Source organism: Emys orbicularis, chromosome 6 (assembly GCF_028017835.1).
Source record: "Emys orbicularis isolate rEmyOrb1 chromosome 6, rEmyOrb1.hap1, whole genome shotgun sequence".
In the NCBI taxonomy this organism is placed as follows: domain Eukaryota; kingdom Metazoa; phylum Chordata; order Testudines; family Emydidae; genus Emys; species Emys orbicularis.
Genome location: NC_088688.1, coordinates 92,137,959 through 92,162,848, shown reverse-complemented (window position 1 = coordinate 92,162,848; position 24,890 = coordinate 92,137,959). Strand labels below are relative to the sequence as shown.

General features: G+C 42.6%; 1 protein-coding gene across 1 annotated transcript; it reads left to right on the top strand.

The window, feature by feature from the left end:
- The first annotated feature begins 1,636 nt into the window (after positions 1-1,636).
- LOC135880470 (programmed cell death 1 ligand 1-like) lies at positions 1,637-24,503 on the top strand. Its single transcript, XM_065406771.1, has 8 exons — positions 1,637-1,709; positions 15,464-15,532; positions 16,329-16,682; positions 17,942-18,235; positions 20,741-20,851; positions 22,558-22,614; positions 23,282-23,347; positions 24,481-24,503. Exons 2-8 carry the CDS (start codon positions 15,478-15,480, stop codon positions 24,501-24,503), a joined length of 960 nt encoding a protein of 319 aa, XP_065262843.1. The 5' UTR covers positions 1,637-1,709; positions 15,464-15,477.
- Positions 24,504-24,890: the final 387 nt, after the last annotated feature.

Below are 24,890 nucleotides of genomic sequence, written 5' to 3'. Positions count from 1 at the left end.
ACTCTAGGGTTTTGGACATCTCTGTAGCCTCTGAGAATCTTCCACATAAAATAGATTGGCAATAGGGAAGTCCCTGGAGTCTCCAGCTTTTTTCCCCTGTGAAGTATGAAAAGATTTGCCCGTGGTAGGTGATTTGTTTTGGCAATATTTTGTTTGCTGCTTTTTTTGTTGTTTTGTTTTGGTGGAGAGAGCAAAATGGTTGATGGGATGTCAGTCTGGTTATGGTGGGAAAGCTTTATCAAATATCTCTGCAAGCAGGATGATTTGATTTGAGATTTTCAATGAACAGAAACAATAAATGCAAATTAGAGAGGGACCTGATTTCAAACTCCCGATCCAAATACCCCAAAACTGTGGGGAATTTTGGATCCAACACCATATACAAAATCTGCTGGTTATCCCCTTTTCTATAAAATGGGCTGAACTAACACCCTGGAGTTTTACACCCCTAGACTTTGGATCAGATTTGAATTTTGCAGTTCAGAGTTGTCCAATACAAGTTTTTATTATGATATTACAGCTGGAAAAAATAAGGACCATTAAGAGGAAGACCCTGAATAATAGAGTAGTAGACGACAACTTCTCCAACATACACTTAACGCTGAGTCTGATGTTAATACAAAATACTGTACACAGAAGAATTGGCTAAATGACAGATGTCATTTTTATTGCAGAACTGTTATTTCTGGGGGAGGGATAGCTCAGTGGTTTGAGCATTGGCCTGCTAAATTCAGGGTTGTGAGTTCAATCCTTGAGGGGGCAATTTGGGGCAAAAATCTGTCTGGGGATTAGTCCTGCTTTGAGCAGGGGGTTGGACTAGATGACTACCTCAGGTCCCTTCTAACCCTGATATTCTATTTCTTGTCCTAAATATATAGGCAGATAGAAGATGAATGGGACATTCACCTGCCATTTAGTCTTGCAGAGTTTTACCTCCTCTGGACCTGTGTCCACTTCAGCATGCAGGGCTGTCACATGCTGTGACATTTTTGAGTGAGTCAGGTTATAAAATGGTTCTGAGTGAGTTTCTAAAATGTTTCATTGAATCACAAGACAGCAGAATCCCCAAGAGATGGGAGAGACTCTAAACATTGCCTAGAAATGAATCCCAAGTAAGGAAGTCTCCACTCCCCTAGTAGGGAAGTGAGATTTGGGTCACATCTAATCTCGTTCCATGAGGGCATCTCCCCTGAATGAAGAGGGTATCTCTTCATGAGGGCATCTCCCCTGTGGTCTCTGCTGACTGCAAAGGCTGGGGCTGGACTCTGAGTTCACTTGGGAGTGTTTTCAAGCAGACAAAAAAAGGGATTGTTCTGGATAAATGACTCTCATAATGACACTGATAATCATGAGATTTAGTGGCCCTGACTGAGTCAGGCTGGAATTCCCTTCCGTTTGCTTCCCGTCTAGGGTCACTGAGGCAAACCCCGGGTACGTGCCCCAAGCCCCAGAGGCGTGTGAATCTCCTGGAACGTGAAGCAAGAGCAGGAGGGAAGTTTGGGGGTGGAGCGCAGCAGAAAGAAAGAAGATCTCCCTTTACTCTCCTCTCACTGCACTCCTGGGCAGGCAGCTGAGTTGGGAGGAGCATATTCTAACGGGTCCGCTGCCGCTTTCCCTGCTGACTCCAGCTGAGCCGGTGGCGTTGCGCCTGCTGTGCCTGTCATCCAGCCTTTCACCGGGGAGGAAGACTATAACTTAACCTCCAAAAGGTAGGAAAGCCCGTAGCGAGAACTTTACAGCTCAGTGGCGAACAGAAGAGCGCGTCATTTCTAGGCGATGCGCGCGTTTAACGCCAAGGACGGCGCGCCTCGGCAGTCTGGGTGTGTGGCTGTCACTTGTACTCACCCGCGTGTCCGTAGAGCAATGGAAACGTCCCCGAGGGGGGGGTGCATGTCTGCCTGGCGTCCTCCTGCCGTGCACACACACGGTGAGAGCTGCCGGATCGCTCGCATTTGGAGGGAGAGCTCCCCACCCACCCCTTAGACTGACTTAAAGCACTCCCCATTTAAGGGCAAATCCTACCGCTCCCCCTGGAGCCCCGTCTCCCGTGAAAACGGTGGTTGTGCCGAGTGGGGGGCACGGGGAAGGAAGGGCTTTGCCTAAACGCACCCAATTCGCACCGACTATGGTTAGCGAGCTCTCTATCAAGTCTGTCGACGTAGATTTGATTTCGAAAGGGGCATAGTTACGCTGACGCAGCTGTTCCGTGTAAACAACAGAACGGAACGTGCAGCCTGTGCAGGATACCGGGGACCTGGCTGTACGCGGGTGTCCGCCTGCGGCGTGTCCATGGATTTTAGCCCCACAGAGAAGGATGGATCCACTACTGGGCAGACGCACTAGCCATTCCTCCGTGGAGGGAAAAGCATGATGACCATAGGGGACCTTACTGTGTCCTTGGCAATGGTCACAGAGTGTCTGCTGCTGCTGTACTCTGCAGGGGGTGGGGGTGAGGGCTGCCCTCCTTTCTGGTCCCCAGGGGGATACTACAAGGCTGAAGTTGTTCTTGAGCCAAGTTCCTTGTTGAAAGGCACACCGTTGATTTATTTTTTTAAAATTCTTCAACACGAGTTTGCATTTTTTAGAAATTTCCCCAAAATAAACTAGACTGAATTTTATAAAACTATATATTCATTGTTACTTCAGTCCCTCTTGGTGTAATTGTTTCTTAATTTGAATAAGTAGGAGATTTGGGGGGCGATGTAAATGCCAAAATATTTTTGGGTTACCCTACCTGACACATTCCCAGCGACTGTTAATCTGTGCTGAAGTAGCTGGCATGGTCCGTTCTCTGACCTATAGCTTTATATCTGTGCAAAATGCCACCACATGCTACACGCCTACCCTACCTTCCAATTTACAAATACTCCTTGAATAAGGAAGTGGCTTTCATCATCATCATCATGTTCTCGTTACACTTTTGGCATTTAGTGCAGTGACAAAGCTCCTCCACTCCTGTCTGTTTCAGTGGTTCCCCAGCTGTGCTCCAGGTTTTTCAGCTCAGCTTCCACAGCTCTTTGCCATGTTGTTTTCAGGCGGCCTCGTTTTCGCTTGCCTTCAGATATCCATCTTATTGCTATTCTGGTGATGGAATCAGTTTCCATCAGACATTGGCGCTGGCTTCCTCAGGGTGGGGTGTGTGTGTGCTCAACCCCTTGCTCCGCCCCAAGTCCCACCCCCACCTGCTCACTCCTCCCCCTTCCTCCCAGAGCCTCCTGCACAGCGCTGAACGGCTGAAAGGCAGGGGGAGGTGTTGATCGGCAGGGCCCCCGGCAGGCGGGAGGCACTGGGGCAGGAGAGCGGGGAGCTGGCTGTCAGTGGGTGCTAAGCACCCACTAATTTTTTTCTGTGGGTGCTCCCACAAAGTCGGCGCCTATGCCATCTGAAGCACATGGCCAATCCATCTCCACATTTAAGGAGGTGGCTTTGAGTGGGTGTAAATGACAAAATATTTCTTGGGTCAGCCTGGTGACACATCTCTGCAGTCATTAATGGACTCTACTGTCCAGTTAATCACAAAATTCCCCTTTTGTGTAGGTGTTTTGCCTAAATAAAGAATGCAGAACTGATTCTTTAAACTGTCACAACCTGACAACCTTGAAGACAAAGGCTTTGGTATTTCGTTCTGCATCCACGTGTGTTCAGATGCTTTTGTTTTGTATTTGGCCAAGCACCTTTTTCATCTACATCAAAGACAATTTTAAAAGATTCTACAGGGGAATTAATCTCTTAAATCTATTCTGAGCATGGATTTTGATTAGGAATATCATGTGGAAAAAGGGATAAGATATCAGAGTCAGGAAAATCTCCTGAACACAACTTGAATATAGGATGCTTTTAATTTACGTATGTTATATACAGAAAAATAAAAGAACCTGCTGATGGTGAAGTTTTAAATTATTTGCCCCATTAGTTAGGATGAATGTTTTGCTCATAAATGATAGCACAAAGTACTTGCTACTGTAAAGCGCTGTAACTCCCATCAACAAGATCTTTTCCTTGACGTATAATGTCTATAATTGGAAAACAATACATAAGGAAAGCAGTTAACAAGGAAGCTAGACATGAGTCGGTGGTGGTTATCCAAGTTCCATGACATCTGGATACCCTCCCCAGCGGCATTCTCTGCCCTCTATTTCCCAACCCTGAGCAATTGTGCAAAGGAAGGCACGGGCAGCTGAATGAGGTTAGTGCCTTGTGCCCATCACAGTAACTCTGATAGTTAACCTAGTAGTATTTAGAGAAACCAGTCAAGATATAGAGGGTCCTGTGGCACCTTTAAGACTAACAGAAGTATTGGGAGCATAAGCTTTCGTGGGTAAGAACCTCACTTCTTCAGATGCAAGTAATGGAAATCTCCAGAGGCAGGTATAAATCAGTGTGGAGATAACGAGGTTAGTTCAATCAGGGAGGGTGAGGTGCTCTGCTAGCAGTAGAGGTGTGAACACCAAGGGAGGAGAAACTGCTTCTGTAGTTGGATAGCCATTCACAGTCTTTGTTTAATCCTGATCTGATGGTGTCAAATTTGCAAATGAACTGGAGCTCAGCAGTTTCTCTTTGGAGTCTGGTCCTGAAGTTTTTTTGCTGTAAGATGGCTACCTTAACATCTGCTATTGTGTGGCCAGGGAGGTTAAAGTGTTCTCCTACAGGTTTTTGTATATTGCCATTCCTGATATCTGACTTGTGTCCATTTATCCTCTTGCGTAGTGACTGTCCAGTTTGGCCAATGTACATAGCAGAGGGGCATTGCTGGCACATGATGGCATATATAACATTGGTGGACGTGCAGGTGAATGAGCCGGTGATGTTGTAGCTGATCTGGTTAGGTCCTGTGATAGTGCTGCTGGTGTAGATATGTGGGCAGAGTTGGCATCGAGGTTTGTTGCATGGGTTGGTTCCTGAGTTAGAGTTGTTATGGTGCGGTGCGTGGTTGCTGGTGAGAATATGCTTAAGGTTGGCAGGTTGTCTGTGGGCGAGGACAGGCCTGCCTCCCAAGGTCTGTGAAAGTGAGGGGTCATTGTCCAGGATGGGTTGTAGATCACTGATGATGCGTTGGAGAGGTTTAAGCTGAGGGCTGTAGGTGATGGCCAGTGGAGTTCTGTTGGTTTCTTTTTTGGGCCTGTCTTGTAGCAGGAGGCTTCTGGGTACACGTCTGGCTCTGTTGATTTGTTCCTTTATTTCCTTGTGTGGGTATCGTAGTTTTGAGAATGCTTGGTGAAGATCTTGTAGGTGTTGGTCTCTGTCTGAGGGGTTGGAGCAGATGCGGTTGTACCTCAGTGCTTGGCTGTAAACGATGGATCGTGTGGTGTGTCCGGGGTGGAAGCTGGAGGCATGAAGGTAGGCATAGCGGTCGGTGGGTTTTCGGTATAGGGTGGTGTTAACGTGGCCATTGCTTATTTGTACTGTGGTGTCCAGGAAGTGGACCTCCCGTGTAGACTGGTCCAGGCTGAGGTTGATGGTGGGGTGGAAGCTGTTGAAATCATGGTGGAATTCTTCCAGGGTCTCCTTCCCATGGGTCCAGATGATGAAGATGTCATCAATGTAGCGTAGGTAGAGAAGGGGCGTGAGTGGACGAGAGCTGAGGAAGCGTTGTTCCAGGTCAGCCATAAAGATGTTGGCATATTGTGGGGCCATGCGGGTGCCCATAGCGGTGCCACTGGTCTGGAGGTATATATTGTCACCAAATTTGAAATAATTGTGCGTGAGGATAAAGTCGCAGAGCTCGGCAATAAGTTGTGCTGTGTCATCATCAGGGATACTGTTCCTGACAGCTTGTATTCCATCTGTGTGTGGGATGTTTGTGTAGAGAGCCTCTACATCCATGGTGGCTAGGATGGTGTTTTCTGGGAGGTCACCAATGCATTGTAGTTTTCTCAGGAAATCTGTGGTGTCACGGAGATAGCTGGGAGTGCTGGTGGCGTAGGGTCTGAGTAGGGAGTCCACATATCCAGACAGTCCTTCAGTGAGAGTGCCAATGCCCGAGATGATGGGGCGTCCAGGATTTCCAGGTTTGTGGATCTTGGGTAGTAGATAGAATAACCCCGGTCGGGGCTCTAAGGGTATGTTGATTTGTTCCTGTGTTAGTGTAGGGAGTGTCCTGAGTAGATGGTGCAGTTTCTTAGTGTATTCCTCAGTGGGATCTGAGGAAAGTGGCCTGTAGAATTTGGTATTGGAGAGTTGTCTGGCGGCCTCCTTCTGGTAGTCAGACCTGTTCATGACAACAGCACCTCCTTTATCAGCCTCTTTGATGATAATGTCAGGGTGGTTTCTGAGGCTGTGGATGGCATTGCGTTCTGCACGACTTAGGTTATGAGGCAAGCGATGTTGTTTTTCCACAATTTCTGCCTGTGCACGTCGGCGGAAGCATTCTATGTATAGGTCCAGACTGTCATTTCGACCCTCAGGAGGAGTCCATGTGGAGTTCTTCTTCCTGTGTTGTTGGTGGGAGGGTATCTGTGTATCAGTGCGCTGTTCAGTGTTATCTTGAAAGTATTCTCTGAGTCGGAGGCGGCGAAAGTAGGCTTCCAGATCACCGCAGAACTGTATCATGTTCGTGGGGGTGCTGGGGCAAAAAGAGAGTCCCCGAGATAGGACAGACTCCTCTGCTGGGTTGAGTGTGTAGCTGGATAAATTGACGATATTGCTGGGTGAGTTAGGGGTACCCCTGTTGTGGCCCCATGTGCCAGGTAGGATTTTAGACAGCTTACGGTCCTTTTTCCTTTGTAGAGAGGTGAAGTGTGTAATGTAGATCTCCTGTCTTATTTTAGTAAAGTCCATTTGTGTGGAGGGTTGGTTATTTATGAAAGTCTCCAGGTTGGAGAGCTCTTTCTTGATGTTTATCTGTTTGCTGTATAGGATGCTGATCAGGTGGTTCCTCAGTTTCTTTGATAGTGTATGGCATAATCTCTCACTGTGGTCTGTGCAGTATGTAGATAGCAATGGATTTTTCACCTTCAGTCCATTTGGTATGATGTCCATCCGTTTGCATTTGGAAAGGAAGATGATATCTGTCTGTATTTGTGCAAGTTTCTTCATGAGGTTGATAGATTTCCATTCCATACGGCTAAATGCAGTGCCTTGCATGGTGTCAAGTATCAGAGGGGTAGCCGTGTTAGTCTGAATCTGTAAAAAGCAACAGAGGGTCCTGTGGCACCTTTAAGACTAACAGAAGTATTGGGAGCATAAGCTTTCGTGGGTAAGAACCTCACTTCTTCAGATGCAAGTAATGGAAATCTCCAGAGGCAGGTATAAATCAGTGTGGAGATAACGAGGTTAGTTCAATCAGGGAGGGTGAGGTGCTCTGCTAGCAGTAGAGGTGTGAACACCAAGGGAGGAGAAACTGCTTCTGTAGTTGGATAGCCATTCACAGTCTTTGTTTAATCCTGATCTGATGGTGTCAAATTTGCAAATGAACTGGAGCTCAGCAGTTTCTCTTTGGAGTCTGGTCCTGAAGTTTTTTTGCTGTAAGATGGCTACCTTAACATCTGCTATTGTGTGGCCAGGGAGGTTGAAGTGTTCTCCTACAGGTTACTTCAGGACCAGACTCCAAAGAGAAACTGCTGAGCTCCAGTTCATTTGCAAATTTGACACCATCAGATCAGGATTAAACAAAGACTGTGAATGGCTATCCAACTACAGAAGCAGTTTCTCCTCCCTTGGTGTTCACACCTCTACTGCTAGCAGAGCACCTCACCCTCCCTGATTGAACTAACCTCGTTATCTCCACACTGATTTATACCTGCCTCTGGAGATTTCCATTACTTGCATCTGAAGAAGTGAGGTTCTTACCCACGAAAGCTTATGCTCCCAATACTTCTGTTAGTCTTAAAGGTGCCACAGGACCCTCTGTTGCTTTTTACAGATTCAGACTAACACGGCTACCCCTCTGATACTTGACAGTCAAGATATACAATTTTAAAAACTGAAAAGCAAAAAGGTCAGTTGAAGTCCTTCCAGTCACCTTTGTCTGCACTCTTTCTTGTTAAGGCTGATCTTGCTCATGAGAAAAGTCCCACTGACTTTCCCAGGCCTACTTGTATGAATAAGGACTAGTCAGGTGAGCAAGGTCTGCAGAACTGGACCCTTCAATTGTCAGCTTTTTGGGGCAGGATCTGTTGAAGGCAATAGATTTACTCAGGGGTTTCCCACTGTTTCAACAGAAAGGAAGTTGGCCCTAAAAGTTTGGACAGCAAAGTAGACACATTAGCACTGGAGTCCAATCCTGCCAGGTTTTGAGTATCTTCAATTCCCATGACAGCAACAGGAGTCAAAGGCATTCAGTATCACACAGAAGGTGCTCTGCACCTTGAAAGAAACACTGAGCCATTAGGATGGGTCTAATTAAATACTTGAAAATGAAACTACTTGGCTAAAAAATGCAGCTTGATGTTGGAAGGGGCAGAGCGAGAGCATTAATGGAGGAGAATGACAAGGAGCTATCAGGGTAGATGTGGACACGAAAGCAGCCTCCTCATTTACAGCCTGTCAAGCAAGGTGTCGTACCTCCTTCATAGTGTGCTCAGTTCACACTGTTTTTAATGGGAGCTGAGAGATCTCCATGCCCCACGTTATCAGACCCTTGATTAATGGGGTAAGATAGCTTGTCCTGATGTATGGTGTGGCATCATCCACACAGCAACTTAAGCTTCAAGCATGTGTCTCACCTCTAAAGATAGAATCAATATTTTAAAAATTCACACCTATTTTATCAGTACAATAACATACTTCAATGTGTATATCCATCAGTCAGTATCTGCACTCTTAAAGGTAATCTTAGGGTCTATGCATAGTCTTTAGACCGTCATCTGAAATAGCCCACTCTGTAGACATTCAGGGCCTGCTGAAGAAAAAGGCATCTATATGATATGGCTCCTGGTGAGGTCTGAAGGCATAGAGCAGAGTGGAATAGAGGTTCAACTGGATGCTTATTTACAGACTGGTATATTAATTTTTGTTATATCCCTATGTGAATTTAATTGTTGTCAGTATGCCTAGAGACATGTATAAGTGTACTTTTATATTTAATAAAGTATGTTGAAGCACAGTGTGTACTTCCATGGTGTGTATATTGGTCAATGTTTACACACTCTGTCTTTGTTTTTCATTCACACTTTCATTTAATACGATTCACCCCACCCCTCACTTGCATTCCTGGGGAAGTTTTTCTGAAGTCTTTATTGCTTGCAACACATAAGGTAAAATTCTTATCTTGTGTAGCTTTCTCAACCATCTCCAATTTCTGAGCACCAAGAGCCCAATTCTTCCCTTTGCTAAGTGCATGTAACTCCTACTGAACTCAATGGAGATGTACAAACTTACAGAAGAGCAGGAGCTGTCCCTCACTCTGCAAAACTGGCTTTATGTCTTTATATAAAGAATACAGTAGAACCTCAAAGTTACAAACACCTTGGGAATGGAGGTTGTTCGTAACTCCAAACAAAACATTATGGTTGTTCTTTCAAAAGTTTACAACTGATCATTGACTGAATACAGGTTTGAAACTTTACTATACAGAAGAAAAATGCTGCTTTTAACCATCTTAATTTAAATAAAACAAGCACAGAAAGAGTTTCCTTATCTTGTCAAATCTTTTATTTAACTTTCCATTTATTTTTTTAGTAGTTTACGTTTAACACAGTACTGTACTGTATTTGCTTTTTTTTTTTTTAAGTCTTTATTTTTTCCTCAGCTGCTGCAGATTGCATACTCCCAGTTCCAAATTAGATGTATGGTTGGCTGGTCAGTTGGAAACTCTCGTGTTTGTAACTCTGAGGTTCTATTGTATATCATCAGGGCTGTCCGTACTAGGGTGACCAGACTGCAAATGTGAAAAATCGGGACAGGGGTAATAGGAGCCCATATAAGAAAAAGACCCAAAAATCGGGACTGTCCCTATAAAATCAGGACAGCTGGTCACCCTAGTCCATACCCATATGCAAAGTACGCAGCTGCGTAGGGCACCAGGAAATTTGGGGCACCAAATTTCCTCATGCCCTCCACAGCTGCATGCTGCTCCAGATGCTGTTCCGGCTCTTCCCCAGGGCCCCCACCCTGCTCCGCCCCCACCCCACCCCTTTCCCACCCCAGCCCCACCTCTTCCCGCCCCTGCTCTGCCCCAGCCCCGCCCTCACTCCCCTGAGCTCTGCAGCAGGGCGGGGGTGCACTCACCGGCTGCGGGAAGTGCAGACCCGGCCCCAGCCGTGCCACCGGTGAGTGCTGGGGGATGGTTTCCCACTGCCTCCCAAGCCAGCCCCGCCCTCCCATGGAGGCCTGGGGACAGCCCCCCTGCTCCTCCCCCGCAGAGGCCTGCCACCCCCACCCCCACCCACGTGGGGGCTGCATAGGGCCCCAGAATAGCTAGGGACGTCCCTGTATATCATTAAACAGTTTTCTAACTGCAAAAGAATCTAGTGCAAGCAGTTCCTAGTTCTGTCTAGCTACTCACAAAAATCCACCCCCTCAACCACCCCTTGGGTACTTTCAGATTACTCAGTACTTGAATGTGTACATTCAAATGGTTCTGTTTTTTCACTTGTTTCTATAGGACTTTCTATGCCTCTCACACACTTTACAGTAACAAGGTTAAACACTGACCTATATCTATGTATTTCTTCCTTTACATTTGTACTGTGGCTGGATGTCACAACAGGTAGGAAGCAAAGAAATACTTGCCACAGTGTTAGATAACCTTTAAAGGTGGTTTCCTGTGAATTCAACCTTTGTTCTCATACACATACCCTGATCTCTACAAAAACAACAAAGAGGTGCCCTTTAAAGTGACAGTGCTTTAAATGTCATGTTATGTTGTGTTACTGGTGTAAATCCAGAGTAATCACTGCAGCCAAATGGAGTTGCTTGTTAGTTATACTAGTATAAATCCAATCAGACTATGATCTTTAACATTTAATTGTGCCCTATTCACCCTGTAGTGTTTAAAGAACCACAGTACAAGAAAGCTAATGAAGTTGATGGAGCTTTTTGTTCCTCTGATCTTAACATAATGGACCCAGTTTTCTCTCCGTTACAAACACTGGTTAGAGTACATTGAAACAGGAGGGGAAGCTCTTACTGTCCCAGCCAAGGAAGAGGAAGCTGTGGGGGAGCTTTGTTTCCCCCAAGCAATGGAGAGGAGGGGAAAGCTTTCCCTTTGTTTTTTCCAGAGGAGGGGGAGCTGTGCTCTCCCTGCTTCTTTTACTCCTACTTGCAAGTCTACACAAACACTGCTGAAATTTCTCACCATTGCTAACAGCAGTTCAGCGCCATCCCATGTTAGCAATATTGGGAGCCCTAGTGTAGACGGGCCACTGGCTGCCACCAGCATTCCAAGCACTGTTGATCAAACCTTGCTCTGAGCATGGTTAGATGAATGAGGCTTAAAATGTTATCTATACTAACATTCCAAGCATTGCCACCTCTGGTGAAGTTGAACCACTATTAGCAACACTGGGAAATTTTTGCAGAAGTTTCCCTAGTGAAGTCATTGGAGTTACAGCAACATAAAACTTGTATGAGAGAAGAATTGGGCACAATATCTGTGTTCTATGACTCTTTATGAGAAATCATGAGGCGTAACATATAGTTATTGGTAACTTAGAATATTTGGGGTTGTGATCATTTTTTAGTATTAGTATTACAGTAGCACCTATAAATGCTTGTCAGATATTGGGGCGGGCACTGTGCTAGGTGCTGTACAGCTATGTAATAAAAAGACAGTCGTTGCCCTAAAAAGCTTAGGTTAACATTTAAGGCCTAAGGCTGCTCTGATTGAAGTCAATAGGAGTACGTCTGTCAGCTTCAACTGGAGCAGGACCAAGCTCCATAATGATTGTTGCTGTCTGTTTTATATGCAGTGTGAGCTGTCCTGGACTTTGGTTTGTTTCCCTATGGAAAACATCCTGTGAAATTTTTTCCCACCTCTGGTGCATTACAATAGCAGGTCTCCTGTCTTAAGGGATTCTGTATTTCAACAGTCACATCCTTTGTGTGTTTCACAGGGTAGGCGCTTCCAAGTTCATATGCCAGCCTTCCCAGATTGTTCTCATCACAGGAACAACCCATCGCAAAATGAAGTTCTTTCCTACTAGGGTACAAACATACTCCAGAAACAGACCTTTCACTCTGAGCTTCTACGCCACACTCTCCTTTGCCTGTTATCAGAGCATCCTACTCTGGCTCCTCAAATCCTCTTCCTGCCTGGCACGTAGCTCAGGCCTGCTTGCTTCATGAGCTCCAGCTGCCTTGACTCTCCAGACCCTTAATGCTTTCCTGCTTGGGCACTGAATCCAGTCAATAAGTGTGGGAGAAAGAGGTTTGAGCCTTCTCAGCACACTCCATGCCCTCAAATCTACAGTGTTGTCAAGGCCCAGACATGTTATACCCCAGCACAATAGCAGATACGCTTGCTTAATTATCAGCTTAATAATATTGAAATACAACTAGAATGCTGAAGAAAAAAAGAGTTAAGTAAATGGTAAACTCTTATCAGTATATAACTAGGAAGGTAGATAACTACTATGGATACCTAATTTCTTAAGCAAAACCTAAAGGCAGTTTAATAAAAGCATTGCCAATTTCTATAGCAGTTTATGTGGGTATGAAACTTGGGGATCTAAAAATATATAAGAAAAAATCCTGTGGTCCTCCGTACTCACACAAAACTCACTGATGGGAATTTTGGCTGAGTATAGGCTGAATAAGGACTGTAGGATTTGAGCCTAGGGTATTCTTCTTGATTAAAATGTGTACTTAGAAACGTATCCCTTTTGAAATGAAGTTAGCATATGCAGTTAACATTAGCAGTACTTTTTTTGTAGTTTACACTCCCACATAAGACTTGTAAAAATCAGTTAATCCAGGAGTGAGTAATTTTTGGTCTGACGGGTGAGAAAAGTGACTCACGCTTTTAGTTACGGAGGTGGGAGGGGTGGGGAGGCACAGGGAAGCAGATTTTGAGCTGGTAAATTTTTTTTTTCTTCACAGTTTTACAAGTCTGCCCTCCTACACATTTGCATCATCTTTAATGCTTAATTCCTGCTTGTATTTGTGATGTAAGAGGTGGGCTTCAAGACCTGTTTCCATAAGTGTGCAAGAAGAGGACTGAGTGGACACACCAGGAGCCAAAAGGAAGCTACATCTCCAAGCACATTCAGGAGAGATCTCTCATTAAATAATAGTGCAAACAGAGAAAAAAGATCAAATGCCCCTTTGTGCAAAGATTGGACTCAGTTTCAGAAGGAACAAAACTCCTTTCTAATTTGCTTCTGGCCCTTCTCCTTTCCCGTTGAGAGACCTGGAGAGTCTCGTTCACTGACCAGCCTTCCAAAGACTTTGTAAACTCCAACAGAGTGAGGAAAACACTCATAAGATTCAGCTGATCTCTAGATTTTTCCATACTCCAGAGAAACCTGCCCCACTCTTCCCACCTGCCGAGCAGATGAACAGTCTTAGTCTGATTTTTTCCATCATAGAGAAGCTCCACTTCACCTTCCCTCTCTTCAGGCTGCGATTCCCAGTCCCTGGATTTAATTCCTTCCTTCAACAGAGTGGGCAGCCAGTTCTCTCAAACCTAGTACTCCCTTACTTTGATCTCTTGTTCTCTGTGTGATTATTCCATCCAGCTTGACATTTCTGGCAAGTGTTGTGGTATGGAGCCAACTGCAGTGCCTCTTTTCAGGCCAGCCTATATACCCCCTTCCCTCCTGGCCCAGAAAGTTATTTGCAGACCCTATTGTAAAGAGGCATTTTTTTAGGGATGTTCTCTTTGTGTCAAGATTAGCAGACTTTACCTTTGTTCACAGCTGTATATATTCACAAGATGTAAAGATCTCCTGCTTTGGAGATGTGAAGAGGAAGTTTCAACAGAAGAGCAGCCATACAGGATGCATCCCATGCATGCTGTAGTGTAGAGGGGTTCTTTAATGCCAGTCCTGCCGGGGGTAGCTTGGGGAGACAAGACAAAGTGGGCCAGGGAGGGGCTGAGAACTCAGTCCACAACTGATGTGCAGAGCCAATAGCCTTTGGGCATAAATTAGTATGTGCTTCAGCTTGGGTCAAAGGGATGGATTTTTGCTTGCCAAACCCCTCAACCTTCACTTTAGGTTTCATACAGGTGAAGTGAATTTCACTTTTCGCAACAGAATATGTTACTGTGACTTAATTGACGTGCCTTAGATATGCCTCACATGCTAATTACCTGTAAGACATGAATGTCGTGTATTGGTTTATTTAGGAGTTTTTCCTGTGTATGTACGTGTGTGGTGTTTCCAATGGACATCATGTTGGCTAACTCTGAATCTTGTAATCTTGAGAGCTGGAGTTGGTCACGGTGTTTGTGAGGAAGATGCTATCTGATTAAATTTAGTCCTCTTTCCCCCCCCCCCCCCCCCCCCCGTTCATGGATCATTCACCAAAGATCTTACGCAAATGTTTTTCAGGCTATGGATTATTTGAAAGGCGTTCATTTTTGCTATGTGCTGTTTGCAGTCTGTGTTTGGTCTCATGGTGCTATAATGGGTTTCTCTTCCACATGCTCTAGATTGCAGGTGGGTTTAGTTCTGAGGGAAGCTGGAGGAACTGAAAGTGTTCTCTGGCGGTACAGTGTCGGTAGTCTGCTGCAGGGGGACAGGCATTGCAGTGAGAAAGCTTCAGATACATTAGAGGAGAATTGTGGATTTTTAAACAGTGTGGTCTTGTCTCTTCATCTGGCTATTCCTGATGCTACAGTATTGTTTCTACTCCCTGACTGGATGACTGAAACTTTTAAGGTAGGGGAATAATCTTATTCCCATGCAAATATGCATATTCCTGTTCTCCAGACGTGTGAACTGAAACCTGTATTTGTGAATATATGTGAACTGCAAACCTAACTGGTACAAACGTGGCAGAACCTAACAACCATTCAGAATACAAACCTTCACACTCTGGTTTTGTATCATTCAACTAGCTCTATTGACAGCAGATATGTTTCATGCTGGGTTAAAATAAGGGAGATTTTTTCCTTCCTCTTTTTGGTTTGGAGGAATAATGTTCCCAGATAACTTCCTCCCTCCTCATTGGCTAGTGCAGTGAGAGTTCCCTACTAAAATCTACTTTAACCAATGTCTGTGTATGAGCACTTACTTTGTGGCATAAATTGATGAAAAATGTATTGTTACATTACAAATGATGGATGAATGTGAGAATTTATTTTTTATTTATTTTTAAATCTGCTGTCCAGAAGTTGACACAGCTATATGCTGGAGCAGGAACAAGGATTTTATTACCTGATTTACCAAAATATTTGCAATTTCCTCCATAGTCACAGATACAATACTAGACTTCTGATGTACCTTGTGGCAATCTGGCATATATCTGTTTATAGTAGAACTCAATACCTATGTCCAGCTACTACATTCTGCCTGGCTAAAGTACAGTGTATAGTGTAATGTTAGAAAACACACCATAATAGGATTTTGTATCATTTTAGGTTCTTTCTGCAAGATGGAAAATGCATTGCTTTTGTGTATATTCGTGTCCCATTGGCATTTCCTAAATGGTAAGAAGCAGAAATATTTGCTTAGGTTTTTTTTTTTTCAATGTATGGGCATGGGAACTATACCATCCAACTTAGTTTTTTTAAACTGTAGGTAAAAAAACACTGTTCTTTATCATTTAAATGTTAAGCCAAATGTGTGTGCTTGAAAAGGGCTAGACTGATGTAGCTGGCAGCAGTGTTTGTGTAGACTTGCAAGTAGGAGTAAAAGAAGCGGGAAGAGCACAGCTCCATAGGTATCCATAATAGTTTCAGTGTATCCACAAAACAGTGTGGGTGGGGGTGTGTGTAAAGAGCAGATGTAAAGAACTGCACAAAGGAAGACATTGCAGTGTGCAAGTTTTATTGGTCCACAAATCCAAGTACTATGCTACATATTCTTCAGTGTCATCTGCTGGCACTTTATCTAGCAACTATTTACATATATACAAATATAGAGCACTCTTGTAACAGGCAGCAGCGGTACAAGCTTCTCCACAGTGTTCTGAAAATAGGGGCCAACAGGACACCCACACCTAGTTTATGTATACAAATATCCTGTGTGTGTGTGTGTGTGTGTGTGTGTGTGTGTGTGTGTGTGTGTGTGTACACAACTCAAGTGTAAATAGCCAGTTAGGTACCTAACTGGTTATGTGCATGCACAAATGCCAAACTTGCACACAGACACTGTGGATGTTTGTGGATGTTTGTGTGCATAAATTAGGCACACAGAAATGTATATACACGGTTGGTAAAATATAACTTTGAAAATCCATGTTCTTTTTGGAAAAGAAGTTTTATTCTGAATTCTGTTTTCCAGCTTTATTCACAGTTGAAGTTCCCCAGCCACAGTACATTGTAGAATATGGGAGCAACGTGACCATGGAATGCAGGTTTCAAGTGAATGGTGAATTAAAGCTTCAAGATTTAAGTGTCATTTGGGAGAAAAAAGAGGAACATACAAAAGAGGTTTACAAACTTCACAAAGGAAAGGAAAACTTTAATAACCAACACAGCAACTACGGGGGAAGAGTAAATTTGTTGAAAGATAAACTGCAGTTGGGACAGTCTATGCTTCAGATCACCAGTGTAAAACCTACAGATGCAGGGACTTACCTCTGTCTCATTGGCTATGAGGGAGCTGACTACAAGACGATCACTTTGCAAGTAAAAGGTAAGCATTTTTTCCAGATAGTGGAAATCAGTTTATTACTGCATTATCCAGTTACAAGTCTCCCCTCACTGACTTCATTGGGATGGCAATAATGCCGGAGGGTGAAATTTGGCTCTTGGTCTGTAACTAGCATTCACAATGTGTGTAAGATCTAGCTCAAGCCTCTACATTACAGCATTGTCAACTCAACTCGAGAGAGCAAGTGCTGCCCATCCTTTCCTTCTCTCGCTTACATTTGGAGGGTAATGAGGGAGGTGGAGATTAGGCAGAGCACTTCTTGTGCAAAAGTGCTCAGGTTTCCTTGAGCACCTCCTACCTCCTGGTCACACTGAGGACACTCTAACCCCCTCTATGGCCCCTTCTCACCCATAGCTTTGCCTTCTGGAAAAGAGGAATAATCCTGCAGAGGTAGGGGAGAGGAAAGGCAAAATACCGAATGGATTTCCATCCTCTGGACAGGGATGATGCTGACACCTCTTGCCCCAGGCTGTGACCCCGATACAAGTTATATGTTGCCCTCATTTTCTTTCTGAAAAACTATGGATTGCTTGTCTCAATACTGCTAGGTATATATTGTAGGTTGAACCTTCCAGTTCTGCACAAGAGTTTATTCAGTATCAAGAATGCAAAGTTTGCTACAAACTGTTCTCCCACAAAGATACAGTGGAAAACATGTAGACTAGGGGGAATATTAATATCACTTTGATGCACAGATATTTATGCAAGTAATTCCCACAAATGCTGATGGGAGCTATGGGATAAATTGTGGGTTCTGGTGCATGTACGATGCAGAATCTGTAGGACCCCAATTATCCACTTGGGGTCAGCATCCAAAGAGGCCTCCACTGACCATTCTGAGGTACCCTCATGGCACTTACACAGCAGCCCAACCCCACACCTACCTCTGGGTGGAGTCCATGACTCTGCCCTTTTCTACCACACATGGCAGTGAAACAAATGAAGAATGATGTTGGGGAGGCCAGCTGAAGAAAGCACTGGGTGTGAAGGTTGATACAATCTTTAAAAACAAGTTGCAAAACTGTAATGAAAATAGATCAGTCCAGGTACAAAACCTACCTCCCCACTTTTACCATAATTATGAAGCAAACAATAATGATGTTTAACTTGATCATCAAAAACATATTACTTGCTCACATGCAGAATTTTGGCTTGAAAAGAGCATGACCTCCTGAAATAACACAAAATATGTCAACGCCATAGCTATAATAGCTTTTTGTGTCGTTGTTGTTTTTGTTTAGCTCCTTATAGAAACATAACCAAAAGAACTGTGACTGTCCAGGGGACTGCAGGACACAACGAATGGGAGTTAACATGCCAATCACAAGGGTATCCTAAGGCAGAGGTCATTTGGCATAATGGGGAACATCAAGACTTCAGTGCCAAAGCAAACACAAGTTATGAAACAGGAACTGATCAACTGTATAGTGTGACAAGCACACTTAAAACCAACACAAGTATTAATGAGACATTTCACTGTATATTTTGGAACAAAGAATTTAAAGAAAACACATCTGCTATTTTAATCATACCAGGTAATGTTTCTTAAGTATGTTAATGCATTGTAAGGTTGTCTATTGGATCAACCACAACCTGCTTTTCCTAATCTAGCCCAGGCCAAGCAATATACTGTAGAAATGGGTATAGTCTGGGGGCTTGAATTTTAGGCCTAATAGCTGGAAACTCTTGTGGGGGTTTTTAAATCCAGGCTCTTACACAAACTTCCTCTATGGCACTGGGTAAGTCACAGAACTGCCCTGCCTCAGTTTCCCACATGCAAAATGTAGACAATACCTTGCAGAGGTTGTATATAGGGCCGGCTCCAGGCACCAGCTTGTCAAGCAGATGCTTGGGGCGGCCACTCCGGAGAGGAGCGGCACGTACAGCTATTCGGCGGACGGTCGCCGAATTGCCGCCGCAGATCACGATCGCGGCTTTTTTATTTATTTTTTTTTTTTTTGGCTGCTTGGGGCGGCCAAAACCCTGGAGCCTGCCCTGGTTGTATAGGCATTAATGTGATCGTGATTGTAATGCACTCTGAAACACTGAAAATGCTAAGTGTTGTTTTTCCACCATGTTTATATTTCCAGTATACATGGAGTGGGTGGGTGGTGATTCAAGGTGGGGAGTTCTGCACAGCTTTAAAAGTTATGTGAAAGTCATGTATGAACCTGAGGGTAGAAAATGTCCCAGTCTAGCTGGAGCCGAGAAATGAAACCTTCCTCTGGAACTTAATCATAAACATGTACAGTTTGGGGATCAGAGCCATCAATTCCTTATTCCTACATTACATTTAAACAAATTAATACCAGAATAAAAATCTGTACATAGAATGGAGTGGAAGGAAGAGGTTGCAAAAATCCAAAAGTCCAGACGAGGCCCTTGGATACTGCTAGAATAAATCATCAGGGGGAAAAAATGTTATGGTGAGCAAAGTCTCAAGGGATGATGGTATTTAACAAGGGAGTGAAATGATTTAAACAGCAAAATCCCCAGGTGAGATACAGTCCAGCCCTGTAATCCTGGGTGTGGAACTCTGCCTTTCCAAAAGGATACTCCCCAGTCTGTTTCCTGAGCAGTTATTGTGATAGCCATTTCCTTGAACACCTATGGAAGAATGATCCCCCTGCATTCTGTCACAGACCCGTTTGTGTTATCCAGTGCATCTCTTTGGATACCACTGACTCCGGAAGCAAAGATAAATATTAAATTGTCTTCCACCTTGTTTGAAACAGTTTCTGTTTATTGACTTGTCTCACATGGCTTGGAATGCAGCATCAGGGTGTGTCCTTGAACTCAATTTAAAATGTATCACACCAGAATTTGTGCATAATCGCCCTAAGGTATATACATAGTAGATAACAGCAGAAGTAAAAGAGAAAGCAAAAATAAATAAGCTGCTTGAATATCATTCTGAAATGCCTAGAGTAGGGTGATAACGTGCAGTGTGGGAGCAGGGGGTTTATACCTGTGACGTGAACAGGGAGGTGTTAGCTACAACTTCAGATGGAGGTTTGCAGTGATTGGTGTAAAATCAGTTTCTGCACTATTGTATATCTTTTCCCTAATGATTAAGCTCCCTTCATAAAATGTTAGCCTTCAAAAAGACTAATATCATCCTGGGGTGTATTAACAGAAGTGTCCTGTGTAAGACACAGGAGGTAATTGTCCCTCTGTATTCGATACTGCTGAGACCTCAGATGGAGTACTGTGCCCAGGTCTGGGCACAACTCTTTAGGAAAGACGTGGAACATTTGGAGAGTCCAGAAGAGAGCAACAAAAATGATAATAGTTTTAGAAAACTTGATTAGTCTTGAGAAAAGAAGACTGAGGAGGAATCTTATAACAATCTTCAAATATATTAAGGTCTGTTATGAAGAGAATGGTGCTCAATTGTTCTCCATGTCCACTGAAGGCAGTACAAGAAGTAATGGGCTTAATCTACAGTAAGGGAGATTAGGTTAGATATCAGGAAAAACTTTCTAACTATATAAGGGTAGTTAAGCTCTGGAATAGACTTCCAAGGGAGGCTGTTGGTGTTTGTCCAACCTGTTCTTAAAAACTTATCAGGGATGGGGTACGTTTACTTAGTCCTGTCTCTGCACAAGGAGCTGGACCTGCTGACTTCTCAAGGTCCAGTCCAGCCTTACGTTACTATGATTCTGTATTTCCCGTGAGCACAGTAATGAGTCATGGACATGTGTTGTAGTGATCAAAGTTGTTTGAACTTCTTAAAGTAATTATTGTAATTCAATAATATTAACAACATTCTCAGGTTGTTGGGTTTTGGAATAATCGCAGAGAAATAAAATCTATATAACTTATAACCTGTATTTTTAAATGGTGACAATTTTTTGTGAAATTTTTCCATTTTGTCCAGTTCCATGAGCTCATTGATAATCAAGAAAAAAATAAGACACTTTAAAAAAAAAGTGTTGTTGAAATTTCTAAGATTCAAGAGAGTTTAACCCGCTTGAGTAATTTAACTGGTTACTGTAACTTGATTATTTCCCTAATAATTTTCTTTTAACCCTTTTTAGATTGTCCAGTAGATAGTCAAAGGATTAACAGTAGACGGTATTTTGCAACAGCTGGGGCTGTGTTGGTTCTCTTTGGATCATCGCTTCTATTTATGCTCTGGGTAAAAAAGGGTATAAATTTTTTTTACCATATTTTTCTCCTTTTGTTATGTTTGTTGATACTAATAGAATTGAAATCAGCTGATGATGGTCTGTTCCAACTCCTTCCAACTACCCTGAAACCCCCAATTCTCTTAATTCTTTTATCACATCCTTCCTGCTTCCTTTGTTTTTTCTTAATCTGCTCTCACCACATACTAACCATTAAGGTAGTATTTATCATCTCCCTAGCACAGTGAACTGTTTCGTCATCTGCCTACAGGCAGTTGTTAATGCATCTCCATTGGTCAATCTGTAGATGATGCTGCAGAGCATTATGAGTGGTGCTTTCCCCATTCGGAAGTGAAAGCATTCCTACCCAGCTGGCATTGCCAAAGCTGCTTCCGGTTCCTCGGTTTCCCTCATGATATGGAACCTACATGTCATTAGGCTGGCATGATATTTGTCTTTTCTGTTATAGCTTCTAACAAAACTGTCTGAACTTTGACTCAATAACTTTATAAGGGATCTAAATGAGTGCATTCTAGTTATATTTTTATCATGGCTAAAATGTAATAGAAATGACCATAAACAGGTATCTGCAAGAATTTTTGAGAAACCTCCCCATACAGTGGTTTGCCACCACTAGTTTGTTCCATTTTCTTGATTTTTTTTTTAAATTAGGTTTTGTTTCTTCAGTTAATTTGAGTGACTTAAAAAAGTTGGTAGCTTCAGGATCAAACGGTTGCAGAGGGATTACCTGAAAAGTACTGGAGGTTCAGTGTTGACACACACCTGTTATGCTGACAGAACCACACCAGTTTGTCATACTGTAACAATATGACCAGGAATGCATGAGGAAGTTTGAGCCAGGCAATGGGCTAATGGCTCACCAGAAAATCTTTTAAAATTATGTAGTAGGCATAAACACACAGCTGGCATGAACTTCAACTGGAAATAATACAGAGCTGTGTGGTAACTTTTTCAGTAATACCTCTCAGTAGAGGTATTAACGTTATGAAACTGTTTTATTATTTCAGGCCATGTAATATATTCCCCCATCACCACCCCAGCACTGGAAATAGCAATACTTTCTGGCTAGAAATCACATGGAAAATGTCTTCCATCATCAAAATTTATGATAAGGTCTCCATTAGGACTGCATATTCCTAGTCCATCAGGTTAATGATAGCATAACATTGCTATGTCAGACTCAGTTCATCTCTTCACACAACCTTCTCCTGCCCCACATAACAGGGTGTTATGGAGATGTCTGTCTCAGGCCCTGTATAAATGTTTTGTATTCTTCTATAACAGCCCCACAAGTGATGTCAGTAGTGGTGTTAGCAGGCTCCAGAGGGTGCTGCAGCTAGCCCTGTTCAATCAACAGTACCTTTTGCTATCAGAGTGTGGTGGAAACAGGAGTACACAGTGAAAGTGGAGGAGGGAACAGGGGAAATCCTTGGTGTCTCAGAAGTTCCCCTCCTGGAAATATGATATTAAGGTCACATTTTTCCTAAGTTACAAGAAGGAGTAGTATTTTAGCTGTTTTTTCCCCCGAGTTTGCATTGGAACAGTGACAAAGGTGATTTTTCAGTAGATATTATACCTAATTTGTAGTCTTTTGAGGTAAAAATATACAACAGCAAATAAGTTAGATAAATATTTCAGAGGTTTTTGTAGTAACACTAAATCTAAAATGAGTATTTTCTTTCATATTCTTCCTTTTTCTCTTGCAGCTAGAAAAGATCAGGACAGGGAGACATGTACAAATAATGCAGCAGTTAAAGTGATAAGTAAGTATTGCATACATGTGACTGGATGTGCTTCAAGTGAAACTGGCTTAATTGAGAACTCCCTACGTAATAGGGGCAACCCTAAGGAAAATTGTATTCTGCTCCATTTTGCATTCTTCTTTTAAGTTGTCTGATAACTAGACAGTAATAATTAAACAGTGAACTTGGTGCCTTTTATTTTCTGAAATAATAAAAACATATATTCCGAACAGTAAATTAAGTAAAATATCAGACTGGACCAACTTCACATATTACAACACAAACAGTCCTATCAAACAGAAATTAGTGTTGTGGCTAAAAGTGTAGGCAAACGCAAAGACCAAGCTTTAAAAAAGTGACTAGTGATTTTGAATGGGTCAATTTTTGGTTGTCCATTTTAAGATGCCTTAAAATGGCTCAATTTCCTCCCTCCTCCAGAGGCTACATCAGATGAATAGTGTTTTAGAAAGAAAATCAATTTTTAGTTTTAGTTCTATAAAACAAACTGTTTTATGCATTAATTCTTTCTGTAAGCCTGTAGTTCAATTAGGCACTCAGCTTACCTAGAATGCCATGGTCAGAATTCTTTACAAAGTATTTATGACCATACATGAGGGGGGGGAAACTATGCCCACTCATGTGTGTATATGTGTGTTGATATTTTATTTTATTTTTATTATTTTAAAAGAATTATCGACAGATGAGGAAGAGGGCGATTGCAGAGAGATTTCTCCTGAGAATGAAGAACTAGAAAGTAAGTACAGATGAAAAAGGAAAAATAGTAGCAAACTTCACACAGTACAAATCATCTGCCAGCTTCCATGTCCAGGAAAAGGGCATAGCCCAGTGGGAGTTGGAGCTTAACGGCAGCTGTTGCTAAGGGACTAAGGGACTGACAGACTAAGAACTGGCCTGTAGACCAGTTTAAAAATTTAAATGCAGATTTTGAGCACTTCCCAGTCCACACTCCAGTGATTTTAGGGGATCCTTTCCCAATTATTGACTTACTGATCTGAGGCCTCCTATTTTCCTTTCTCCCACCTGTTAGTTACATTTTTTGTTTTTAAATCTTTGCATTCTAGGGAATCTTTCTAGGTCTCTTTGGCTGATCTCCAAAAAGTAGTTTCCAGGCAGGGAAAGACCAGTAACTTCAGAATGAGACCCCTTTACAATTCTTCCATCGCTGGTTAATGTTCAGTCACCTGGAGATAAACAATCACCCTTGTTAATATGCTGCAGCATGGAGAAAATATTAGAATGTTCAGTAAAGTCCATGGACTACATTTTTATGCATTTGTCACATGACTCTGTCCTTAGGAATGGGGCAGCACAACCATCTAAGCTGGAATTTGATAACAGTTAGTAAAAGGATAATTCCTCCTTCTCTGTTCGCACTTGGAGATTCCTGTGAGTCAATGGCCACAGATACTAATTTTGGCTAAATCAGGCCCAAAGTCATCAAGAATATAATTGCAAAATATGATCCATCAGTCAGTTAATTTTTAAACATCAGTTAGTTTGGCCTTGTTTGCCCTAGATAAGTACAGCTGAATTAAAAATTGATCTAGTTAAAAAGGTACAAACCCTTAATGGGAACAAATTTTGCCTGCATTGGGCCCATGATGTGGTAATTGGACAATTACAAGCTACAATAGAGATTATTTATTTTCTTCTGGTGTTAAAAAGATTGGGTCAAATTCTGCATTGATGTATATCCACTCAACCCTATTGGCTAAATGGTGCAGAATTTGTGCAGTATCGTCGGTTATGTATTTTTTATTTATTTTACTTTTGGCTTTAGTCAAACTAAAGATGGTAAATGATGTCATAAATGTGTGGTGATGTCTTTTTTCTATAATGCTTGTTTAATTTTTTTTCTTTTCACAGATGTACGAATTGAGGTGACTTAATGCAGAATGTTTTCTTCCTTCACTGAATATATTCTAGAGCTCTGGGAGTTTTATTTTAAATACTATTTTAAAATGTCCTGGTCTAATTCTCCTTTCATTTACACCAGTGTAAATTCAGAGTAAATTCACAGAAGTTAATGGAGTTATCCTGATGTAAAACTGATCAGCATCAGGCTCTCTGTGTATGTATTTGTATTTATTTAAGTTCCTACATGTCTGCTTTGTCCATTATGCACTTTTGTGGATGTTGTTCAGGTTTTTTAAATACTTCTATCAAAAAAGAATGCACTTGAGGTCCCTACCCTAATGCATTTCATACTTGTTTTTAAAACATTCCAATTTTTCTCTGAGCTCTAAATTCCCTACTGAAACGCTATCACTTCCAGC